Source organism: Zootoca vivipara, chromosome 3 (genome assembly GCF_965207765.1).
Source record: "Zootoca vivipara chromosome 3, rZooViv2.hap1.1, whole genome shotgun sequence".
Taxonomy (NCBI): Eukaryota; Metazoa; Chordata; class Lepidosauria; order Squamata; family Lacertidae; genus Zootoca; species Zootoca vivipara.
Window position 1 is genome coordinate 36,690,131 of NC_142586.1, and position 12,363 is coordinate 36,702,493.

The 12,363-nt window shown below is 41.1% G+C and overlaps 1 protein-coding gene across 7 annotated transcripts in view; it reads left to right on the top strand.

The window, feature by feature from the left end:
• The window catches only part of MYO6 (myosin VI), a 104,327-nt gene that overhangs the window by 60,577 nt on the left and 31,387 nt on the right, over positions 1 to 12,363 (top strand). For all 7 annotated transcript variants that reach the window (XM_035109562.3, XM_060272551.2, XM_060272552.2 and 4 more), the window contains exons 13-19: positions 1,462 to 1,619; positions 2,457 to 2,548; positions 3,668 to 3,740; positions 4,365 to 4,492; positions 6,267 to 6,362; positions 6,954 to 7,127; positions 11,479 to 11,517. In XM_035109562.3, coding sequence (XP_034965453.2) covers positions 1,462 to 1,619; positions 2,457 to 2,548; positions 3,668 to 3,740; positions 4,365 to 4,492; positions 6,267 to 6,362; positions 6,954 to 7,127; positions 11,479 to 11,517 — 760 coding nt within the window. The remainder of the gene's footprint in view (positions 1 to 1,461; positions 1,620 to 2,456; positions 2,549 to 3,667; positions 3,741 to 4,364; positions 4,493 to 6,266; positions 6,363 to 6,953; positions 7,128 to 11,478; positions 11,518 to 12,363) is intronic.

The window sequence follows — 12,363 nt, forward strand, 5'->3', positions numbered from 1 at the left end:
TTTTTTTCCATCATGTGACATCACATAGCCCACAAAACTAATTCCGAGTGAGGGCAATGCTCCAGAACAGGCATTGTCCAAATAAGTCTCTCTTGCCCTCAGTGCTGGTGTCACATTACTGAACCTAAATTCCTGTGTGACGAGATCATTGTTACCAGGAAGAACGTCAATTTTAAAACACCTTTTTTGTGTGTGCTGAGAATAGCACATTTGGCTCAGCCCTCAAAGAAATACGGTATACCTGGAATATCCTTTCCTTATTTGAGACATTTCCTTCTCTTCTTTCCAGTTTCCCCTTAGGATCCAGTGTTTTGAATCCAGTCTTTCCTCCTTTATCTTCCATGCTCTCCCACTTTCAACTGAGTCTGCTTCCTTCCGATTGTGGATTCTAAGCATTTTAAATAGCAATCTTTTAAGCATTTTAAATGGCAATCTTTCATCTTGTGTACATAATGCAGGATGGAAACAATTAAACAAAGGGGGGGGGAGGCAGAGGGCACTGAAGTGGTTAAATGAGCAATGCCAAAGAGCTGCTTTACCTATTGCCACAGAGTGGAACTAGAGGATATGGAAGGGATTAGTACATCAATTTCTGCTCTTCCCGGTATTACATAATGAAGGAAGATGTTATGTGCTCAGTATTTGGGAGTTCCAGGGAGCCTAGAGAGAGGATGTATGGCCTCTTTTAAAGGAGTTCACCACAGAGCAGCACTCCATATAATCGCCTTGCTAACACATGGGGCTGTTGTTGGGCTTGCAGACAGACTGGGCTCACATGAACCGATGCATCCATGTAGGTAGCATGGCTGTGGCTGCCCCAGTTTCCATGAGGGTGGCAGCATTTTTCAATCCTCTGCTATAATGAAAATTGGTGTTGCTGTGTATACAACACCCATGGGGGGGGGAATACCATTCATGCAAATTGGTGTCTCCACATTGGAGCTGCAGACACAACAGCTCCAATTTTGCAAGCACAGCTCGGCTATAAGACCAGCATATCTCCAAGGCATATGAACCATTCCACGCATTCCGTTTTGGTTTTCAGGTACAGGCACCCTACAGCTATGTTCAAGTGGTGAAACTCCTGTCTGTTGCCTTAATGCATGAATGTTGGAACAACAAACTTAAGATTTTACTGGTATTGGGCCCTCCACCAAGGTTGATGGCTGTTAGGCTCCCGGCCTTTTTATTGGTGGCCCCCACGCTTCTGGAATTTCTTCCCCTAAGAACTCCACTTGTCCCCTTTTCTTGTACCCTTTAAGAGGACAAAAAAGACTTTTAAGAAAAAGAAAATTCCACCATATTGCTAGATCTTTATTTATGGTGTTATCTGAGCTTTTGAATATTGTATCTTGTTTCGTTCAGTTGTTTTGCATTTGTTTTGGGAAGTCGTGTTGTGAGGGCTTGCCACCGAAAATGGGGAGAACGGAAATGAACAAATACCCTCTTTTTACCATGCAGGGTTCCACTGAAAGTAGAACAGGCGAACAATGCACGTGATGCTCTGGCAAAAACTGTCTACAGCCACCTCTTTGACCACGTGGTAAACAGGGTAAACCAATGTTTCCCTTTTGAGACGTCCTCTTTTTTCATTGGAGTTCTTGATATCGCAGGTTTTGGTAAGTCTTTTGCATAGGGAACTATAAATCGCTGTTTAGCTTAGGATAGTTGCTGTATTGCATCATCTGCTTTCAGACCGTGCTCTGGGACCTAGTTAGTGATCTAGTGATCTGTATTTCTTCATTGGAGTGATCACTCGCTCTCTAGCGTTGTGTGTAAGTCTGTTGACATTCAAAGCAGAGTGAGCATTGCATAGGACTTGGGGAAGCTAAAAGTCCAAATGACTAAAGTCTGATCCCAGGAAACCTTCCCAAAGCAGTGATCTAGATGGTGGCATTTATGTTGTGGTGACACTTTTTATAAAGTGCTAAGTAGTTAGGCAGTATTATTCAATAAGCAAGCAGTGTCATCAACCTATAGCAGAAGGAGTTGTGGGAGCCGGAGACTGGGAGATCAGCAAGTAAGCTGGGTAGAGCTATGATACCCTGAATTCCTGTTTCAAATCTCCTTTAAACTACTATGCTACCTTGGCTATGTTACCTGTCTTCAGCTTAATGGAAGATGTGGAGTAATCTGAAGAAATATGGCAACAAATTGTTCTCATTAAGCCTTGGATGCAGCTGGAATTCCCATGGTGGGAAGAGGAATTGAGTCCACGACCCTGTATGCAATTACCGTCAGAAAATCAGAGCTGCTATCTGAGCACTTCCTTTGTATTTTAAAAGAGAACAGTAGGGGATAGTCTAACTTCACTCTTCTGAATTGCAACTGTGTTCCTGCATGGGAGATCTAATGTTGGAACTCTGTGCCTTAAACCAACATAAGATTATAATAAGTGTATTTGCTAGCTGACTCCCCCGCCCACTTTAAAACATATTAATCCCTTTATTTTACAGAATATTTTGAACACAACAGCTTTGAACAGTTTTGCATTAACTACTGTAATGAGAAGCTGCAGCAGTTCTTTAACGAAAGGATTCTCAAAGAGGTAATTGTATACAACCACAACAAACTTATTATGGCATGGGCCACAGTCCGCTTCATCAGATGCATGAAGTGTTGGCATGTGGTGGGAATGGGATATACAATGCAGAGTCAAATGCAGGGGAATCCATTGATAATTACCTGAAAGCAAAATATTTACAATGACCAGTTAATAAGGCTGTTCAGCGGACAAACTCATTAGTCCTTAAGGTGCCACAAGACTCTTGTTTTTGCCACAACAGTTTAACGCAGCTACCATTTTGGAATGTGATACATGTTGTTTATAGTAATTTCACTGAGATTTTTCTGTTACCAGTGTCTGATCTGCAGATACAATACATCTGCAGAACTTTGCCTGTAGCAATTCTAGGAGTCAACTCCTCGAGTCTCATGGACTTTTGGTCATCCTGAGAAAAGTTGCACAAATATTGCATTATGTCGATACCCCATATATGTAATTTAAAAACAAATTAGTGATTTGAAATTCCTTCTGTGAAGATGCACAGAAAAGTTGTGTCTGAATCAGCCTCATTTCCCCCATTAACATTTAAGAGCATGCCTATAACTGATGCGCTTGAATGTCCTATTGGATGTGAAAACCGTGAAGAAAAACTTCCAAATGACAACATTATTTTTCAGCTCCCACTTCAATGCACATGGTGCTGCTAGTTAGACAGCAATGCTGGAATCATTTGAACAAGGTCAGCCTTCATAGCACCTCTAGCAATTTGACAAAGGCCTGATGTTCGAAATACTGAACAATCATATTCCCAGAAAACAAATAAAGCAGATGACATAAGTGGTGGATCAGGGCACCAGAAAAATAGAGGACTGCTGTTTTTGGAAGTTTGAGCAAAAGTGCCGAGCTATTTCAGAACTGCTTCATGCCACATAGTTCAGGTTGCTTAAGATTGTGAAGTGGCTCATCACTGAGAACATTACTCGTTCTTCTATCACAGGATCAGTTTGACTTGAAATACAACCAAACCAGAAACACGGATGGTGCTGGCACTCACGTGTGACATTGCTAGCATGTACCTTCGACCCTCACGTAAAGGATATGAGAAGTTGGGCAGATGGGCAGTATTTTACTCATATGATAATTTCATTATTTCTATTATAGGAACAAGAACTTTACCAGAAAGAAGGTTTAGGTGTCAATGAAGTCCACTATGTAGATAACCAAGACTGTATAGGTATGCATGTTGAATTCTGAGATGCCGTTTGTGTAAAAAAAGAAGTTTTATTTGCTGTGGTTTTCATTGAAATTGAATGGTAGTATATCTGTTCTGTTTTCCTTAACCTTTAACATTTTTGGAAGCGGCAGGAGGGTGAAATGGGCCATTTCAAATGATTTTTTTGAATGAAAACGTCCCGTATTTTACACTTGCACCCTTCATATTTGATAAGAGATCCGTATTTTGAAATTTTAGTGACGGGACATAATGTGAAACTGTGGTTTGCTTAAACATAGTTTATTTTAAGGTCTGGTTCTGTGCCTCACTATAAACCTGGATTGTTTGGGGGACTGATAAAATATGAAATCACAATTCGGAGGTACTTTGCAAAAACTAATTGTTGTAAAATGTCTGAATTCACATATTGTTGACAAACCACAGGCTTGTTGCTTAGGTTGTTGACATTTACTGCTAAGCCACTTAATGTATCAGCTAATTGAATAGCGGTTGGCAGATTCTGTGGATTACTCAAGAGCAGGTGTATTTAGGAAAGGTAAAAGCTTTGTATTGCTTGGTAACACTTTTGTCACCACTCTGTATATACTGTATTAACTAGCCTATTGGCTTCTGTCTTGCAAACAGATTTGATTGAAGCAAAATTAATAGGTGTTCTTGACATTTTGGATGAAGAAAATCGGCTTCCCCAGCCAAGTGATCAGCACTTTACATCAATGGTACACCAGAAGCACAAAGATCACTTCAGACTCTCGGTAGGCTTATATTGTCATTTTATATTGGCATCAGTTTGTTTACCCCAGGTTATAAATTGTCATAAATAAAACAATTGTACATCCAAGATTCCCCCATTAACCCCTTTCTGTCAGATGTTCCAGAATACTTTCCTACTGACAATACTGGTCCCATAGAGGTTCATTTGCTTGAAAAGAGTGTAGCTACAATTACATGTATATGTATTCTGGTTTCTAATTGCAATGTGTGAATTCAGGACACAAGGACAGAGAGATGACTGCAGGGAACAAGGAAATGTTTGGTTAACTCACCAACCCTCAAAAATCACCTTCTCTCCTGCATGACAACTTGGTTTAGCAAAAAAGTTTCCATCTCCACAAATGGGACTTTTTCTAAAATATTTCTAAAATAACAAAAATATTTAGTTAAGGGTGCCATTTTACATAATGGATGGGCTACACAGATGAATGCCCGATGCACCCATGGCAGCAATCATGTTACCTTAAATTCCGAATCAACCCATTTGTTATGGAACCCAGTGTGTTGACCCCACCATAGGGAAGCCTCCTTGGCAATAGTCATGGCAGGTTTTATCTCCATATGTCTTTACAGCAAAACGAAAGGGAATATTATAAACGTACACTCCTGATTTACATGACCAAGCATAAAGAAGTTGCTGTTGATGAAGTCAGTACAATTGCACACTGCCTCCAACGTTCATTTGAGTCACAGAATTTTAAAAGGAGGTGGATAAGAATCTGCAGTGCATCACATTAAATTTCTTAGCCACTTTCCACAAGAACTCTCCAAGTGACATATAGCGATAAGATTCCGATACATAATACTCCACCAAGCTACAAATGAAACCACTAATGTGATCATATTGCAAAAACGAATATGTCCATCTCCCTAATAAAACTTTGACCACCACCCCTGTTGGCTGTGATTGCAATCTAGCTGCCTTGGTCACAAACTCAATATAAAATGTGGCTTCCTTACGGTTAAATGGAGTAGGTTGAAGAAAGCATGTGGCACCAATTTTGACATGCCTGCTGTGGCTCCTGGTTTGTTTCCAGGTTCAGTTTAATGAGTTGTCTTTGACCTTTAAAGACCTAAAGTGCCCAGGTCCAACATACGTGAGGACTGTCTTCTCTCATATACCTGTTCATTAAGATCTGCTTCATAGGCGGGTTTTTTGGGGGGGGGGCGGGGAGATGTTGGGCCCAAGATTTTGGAACTTTGTCCCTGGGGAAGTGTGGTCTGCCTTTGCATCGCTAGTTTTCAGTTGCATGTTGAGTGTTCTCTTTCAGAGGGCATTCAAGACCCCCATAGCTGCTATATTGCTGTTGGGCATTTTAGCTGTTGTTGCTGGGGTGTTTTTTTTAAAAATAGGTGTCAAAGCTATTCTGTATGTTTTGTATGCTTTGAACTGTTTTGACACAAAAGGTGTGGCATTAATATTTTAATTAATAAATACATAACCCAACCAGGGACCACTGCGGTCCATGTAGTTGGAGTCTTAGCTGCCTTCACTTTCTTGCCCTTTTTAGTTGAACACCATGAGGGCAGTGAAGAGCTGCCATTTAGCAGTACATTAATTTGTGGCATGGCAAAATGGCTGCCTAGAACTGGCATGTAAAAATGAATGGGGCTTAGAGGGAGAATAGTTTTCTAATTTATTTTCTTTGCAGTTTTATGTACGTAGCTGGTCATTTGTTTTGTGCTTTATGATTTTATAGTTCTAAGACACTTATAAATAAATAACATAAATAAAATGTTGGCTTTAAATTTCAGATACCCAGGAAATCTAAACTGGCTGTTCACAGAAATATCCGAGATGATGAGGGCTTTATAATCAGACATTTTGCAGGAGCAGTATGTTACGAGACAGTAAGTGAACATGATTTACTGAATTTCATCTTTCTGTATAGTTTTAAAAATAAATTATTTACATCTGTTGTGTAGTGGATCCTTGTGAGTGTGGCTGAGCAGATAAAGTATATTCAGCTACATGGTGAGAATCTACGAAGGCTATGGGAAGAACTCCACATCATGCTTAGGACCCCACCAGATAATTTGAATACTGAAGAAGTTTCATTGGGAAGAGGCGTTAATCTAAGTTGGCAACACTGTTTGTGAGAGCAACTAAAAGTTTCTGAATGGTGTAACCCAGGCACCCCCAAACTGCGGCCCTCCAGATGTTTTGGCCTACAACTCCCATGATCCCTAGCTAACAGGACCAGTGGTCAGGGAAGATGGGAATTGTAGTCCAAAACATCTGGAGGGCCGAAGTTTGGGGATGCCTGGTGTAACCTAATGAAGTAAAACAAATTTTGCTTCTGCTTTTTAAAATCATTGAAGTTTGGTCTGCAGTGTCATATTCCCATGTGCAATTTCTGCCCAGGTGCCGCAGTGATCAAGTGATAGCATAGACATGTGCAAACTTTCCCTCCTACCTAACAAATTCATTATTTTCCTCAGACCCAGTTTGTGGAGAAAAACAACGACGCTCTGCATATGTCTCTGGAGTCCCTTATATGTGAATCCAAAGATAAATTTATCCGGCAGCTCTTTGAATCCAACACAAACAACAACAAGGACCATAAACAAAAAGCAGGGAAGCTCAGTTTCATCAGTGTGGGAAACAAATTTAAGGTATGGGCATGGCAAACCTCCTCCTTTCCCGGGACTGCTTTCCATTTTCTATGAACACGACGGGACTGTAAAGTTAGGCAGACAGCATGAGTGGTTTCACTTTCACATATTCCTCTTGTCGGACCATCCTTTTCTTACTCAGAAGCAATCCCTGCTGGTTTCAGCAGGATTTCCATTTTCTAGGATGTATGCTCAAAATTGTAACCTCAAACAGTTTTGTGATATGATAGGTAAAGCTCATGCAGTCTGGCCTTTGCTGTAGTATACTGAGGCAAATCTTGAGTGGCTTTTTGCCTTTTCCTGATATTGAAGCAACATTTCTCCATGTCCTGAGGATACTTGGGTATTCCTTCTGTCCTCCCTCCCTGTTTTTGTAGTCTGTGTTTGAATTTCAGAAAGGCCTGTGCGATCTCCAGGTAACACTGCACCACACATTTCTTTCACACATTCCTCTGCCTCACTTCTGTTCCTTGCCTTTCCTTTATGACCCACCAGCAGCGTGAACAGCTTCTCTCTCTCACACACCCACTTTTGCAATCTGCCTCTGCAACGTTTTATGTGGGGCTTCTTGTACTCTTCAGTCGCACACTCACACTTGCATGCACTTCCACCATTGCCTCCGTCATTCTACCTTCTCTTGGGCTGTGGCTGCCGAAAGTTGCAACCGAGACTTCACCCCATGTGAAAGCATTGAATGTTGCACAGGGAGCGAATGAATTGCCAAAATGGGAATCTGTATTAGTTTAATACTGTATGCTTAGCGTCTGTATTAATTGCAGACCCCGAAGCAACGTCTTATCGGAGCTAAATGTGTGGTTTAAAAGACTTTGCTTTCTGTTGTATAATGAGAATTTGCACATTTGAAGCGAGCCCCTTCAGTCAACAGAAGCTAGCTGTGGGTGTCCCATTGAGACAGTAAAGTAGATTTAAAGTGTTATCATTTCTCTGAACCCTCTAAAAATATTAATAGCTTTGACAAGACAAGACATAGCCCAAAAAACCTTGGGGGGGGGGTTGAGCATTCATTTTCTCACCCCCCCTTCTCCTAACAGTATTATCTGATGCTTTTCCTAATTTTTCCTTTTGTTCTTAGCTGTAAATCTGACCTCTGTGTCTTCTGCTCTTTCTGTGTTAAGCCTTCTCTGTTTTTCTGCTTCCTTTCCCTATTCATCAGTTTTTATTTTAGTTGGCTTTTACCAGCTCAGGATGGCTGGAGGGGAAGCTATAGGGGAGTTGAGAGGAAAAGCAGGCAGAGGCAAAACCAAGGGCTGCAGGTAAATGTATCACCTTCGTGGACTCATTATTTATCAAACTGCAGTAATTTCAGCCAGAATTCTTATTTCTAGCACATCAGTTTTGCTTCATGTAACATTAGAAAAATACCTCCACTCCACAGCAGGGTTTTTTATTTCTTTGTTGCTGGTTCCCTCAACAACCCATGCATTAAAAACCACGTATTAAGTCTGGGAAGGGCAGTAGCTCAGGGTTGGCCTGTGTGCCTTGCATGCAAAGGGACTTGGGTTCAATTCAGTTAGAGCTGGGGGGGGGAAGCTCGTTTTCTTTTTCACTTTCTTTTTCAATATTTTTAATTAAATATCACAATCCAAATAGAGGGAAAAGCAAAATATATTGAGAAAAAGGGAAAGCGAGAAAATGGTTGGAGAAATTTGTTTGCATAATGAGATATTATTAAATTAACATAAAAAGAATATACAGGGGTACTTCGCCTGCTATTTGATTGTTGAATGAACAGAGCCCATAAACATGTTTTGATCATTATATTTTAAAGTGTTTCTGTCAGCTTTATCATTGCGACATATTCCCAAGCTTTCCTCAGCCATTGTGGGTTGGTTGGAGGGTCTTTATTTTTCCATTGCTGGGCTGTATAGAGTTTCGCCATAGTCAAAAGAGTAGTTAGTAATTAGAGATCGGGGCTTATAACTTCACCGCATGCAAAGAAGGATTGTGTTTGCATTTTTAGGTAATGCAAAGCCTGCGATTTCCTGCTATATTCAAAATTGTAACTCCGAGAGGTTTTGCTTTTGCACAATCCCAGAAGATATGTATGAAATCTGCTTTAGTTCTTTCTCTCCTCCAGCAGCACTCCTCTTCTGAAATTCTGGAGAGAGGCTGCCACACAGTAGAATCAGACGTAGCCAACATGAATGATGATGGACCACAGCTCCCATCATTCCTGGTTAGAATGAATGGGAGTTGTGAATCATCATTATTCTTAATAATAATTTCATTTCCATCCTGCTTTACATTTTTAAGGGGGGGGGCATCTCAAAGTACCCGAATAAAACAATCCAAAAGAAAACATTACAGAAGAAAGTTAAATATAAAGTACGCATCCAAAGCAGCATGATTAACAGGAAACTAAAATATCATCTTAAAGATTTCAAATGATAGATATCTTTACTAACAGAGTTTAAATATAAAATGTACATTTAAAGCAGCATAATTATCAAGAAAATAAAAAAACTGCAGCTGTTGCAGCCAATTCTGTCAGTGGTGGTTTGTGGCGAGCGACGGCTGTGGGAGCTCAGGCTTGACAAGCAGGGTCTGCGCTAAGAGACAGCCAAGGTGGTCCAACTACATCTGGAAGAGCGCCATGTTGGCTACTTCTAATGTAGACATTACTGAGCTAGATGTACCAAGAAGGCAACTTGCTTGGTTTTCAAATAGAAAACGGGTTTACAAAGATAAGTCATTTTCCAAGGGTAGAAAGTGTAGGTGTGTGTTTCCGAAATCAAAATGCAAAAGGAGGATATCAGGCATGCAGAGAAGTAGATGAAATTTAAAGCAGGGCCAAGGCGTTTCAGCTTAGCTGAAGATCCCTCTGGTACTTGGGATTGCCACAAAGCCTTCCCATCCCCCCCAGCCCCCTTGAATGGCCTGATAATGGCGACTGGAATAGGGTTGGGGGGAAAAGTGGGACGGGATAGGATAGCAGAGCCAGTCTCTGTCTTTGTGCTAGGCTAAACAGGTGAGGAAGACACTCCCTGCTTCTGGCTTCTGCCAAGCCCAGCACTCTGTGAAACAAAACCCCACTCTTCCTGTGGGTCCACTAGAATGCACAGATGACTTGGGGAGGTGAGCAGGTCTGTTCCTACTACTCACAGGGCTTTGGGGCAGTGCTCAAGCCTACATTGCTGTTTTTGCCTCTTGGTTGCAATGCCAGGTAAGAAACTGACTCTGTTCCTCCAGCAAGTTTCTCTGTGCGTGCTAGGTGAGTCATTGGATGGGTTGACCCTCTTTTGCCCAACATGAAAATTGCCTTTCCCTGGGCTCTGTGCAATGTCAAGGGAGTTCCATGGGGAAGGAAAAAAAATATTGGGGATGGGTGTGTCTTTGTTAGCAGGTGATTGGCTTTGTGAATCACCATTTGAAACCAAAACTAGACCACTAAATGAATACATAGTCTATATTTTAAACATTTTGTAACTTCGACCAACACACCCTAATGGCTGAAAAAAGTGTTTATTGAAACCTATCTGGTTCCTGATGAGTTATGTGCAAACATCCGCTGCATCTGGCGAAGTACAAGACGCCCCATATCATTTGTGATACTGTATCTGATCCTACACCATCCACTTAATCCATGTAAGGTTCATCCAATAACATGGATCAGGATATTTATGTGCCAGGTGAATGCGTAGTATAAGTCAAGGGGAAGCCAAAGTGGTGCCCTCCAGATTTGTTGGGCCAAAGCCCTTGCTACTGCTAATGCTAGGTGGGGCTGATGGGACCTGGTATCTGACAACATCTGCAGGGCACCACATTAGCTTATCCTTGTGTTCAGTGTTTAAGAGATTAGCTCACATTTAACAAATCGGTGATGCTTATCATTGCATAGAAAGGAGACATTCCCAAAGGTCCTTTGTTTGGAAGACCACTTGGGTAAGGGAAGCATTTACGTAAATGTACTAAGTTGTACATATGAAGTCAGGTGGAAGAATTCTGGTAGTGGTATGGTATGGCGTTGCTGCTTCCCACCTTAATTCTCTTGCTGCTAATGCGGTTCAACTATGAGTAGCAACTCAAGGTGTTGGTATTGTGGACTGACAGATCCTATGCACTCATCCTCCTTTTCACCTCCATTTGAGCAAGTGCATGTGTGCATGGGGGGAGTTCGTGCTAAGTGATGCATGCAAGTGATGTGTCCTCATGAGTGTACCCCGGGGAGGCAGGGGGGGGCAGCTGCCCCCATCAAGTAAATGAATTAAAATATTTACTAACTAACTGAGGTTCTGCCACCCTCCAACATGAAGCCTGGCTACGCCCATGTGTGTCCTGTGTGCCTAATCTCCCATTCTCCAGACTGATGCAGCTTCCTTTGCTTTTACAGACTCAGCTGAACCTGCTCCTGGAAAAGCTTCGCAGTACAGTAAGTGGAGATTCTTTGCCTTCTGTTAACTCACATTTATTTTAATTTTAAAAAAAATTGCATTTACACCAAATCTATAGTTTTCAAATGATGAATTGCAGGAATAAGTTAACTGTATAACCACTCCATTTGATCATGAGGCAAGCTCTTATTTGCTGAAGCATAGCTGTTCTGTGATCCAATCCATGTCAACATGTTAGTTATTAGCGGTCTTCCAGTACACTAACATTAGTTCGCCTGTCTTCCCAAGTGATGTGTAATTGTGATTCTTTTTTTTTTTTAAAAAAAATCACACATGATCTTTAACGAACACATTTAAAAACAAATGCTTGATGTAAATTAGTGCTATGCAAGAAACTTCTGCATTTTTTATTTTTTGGATAATTCTCCATTTAAAAATTATCAAAGGAGAGAGTAAAAAATTGAGGGAATCCTCATGGTTGGTGTATAGAGAGGTGTTCATTCTATAAATAATCTCTTCAGCCTTCCTGGGTGCACATGTTTCAGTTTCATAGAATCATAGAATCACAGAGTGAGAAGAGACCACGAGGCTATGGCTCTGAGTTCATAGTATCCAACACATCCAGATATGGATTTAAGGGTTTTTTTTGTGTGTGTTGTCCACCCAGCAGCAGGTGCCAACACAACTCATGCATGTGATGTGATAAAGCTGTGCATGTGACAGAGAGACAGAGCAAACATGCTTATAGAAGGAGCATCCCAATACTATTGAATCTGTACAGGGCTTGGAACAGCTAGTTGGGAGCCTTTTAAATTGATGAACAAACATCGTTCTTTTCAAGCAGCAAGTGAACAAATGCTGGGAAATAATGGAAGTTGGTTTTC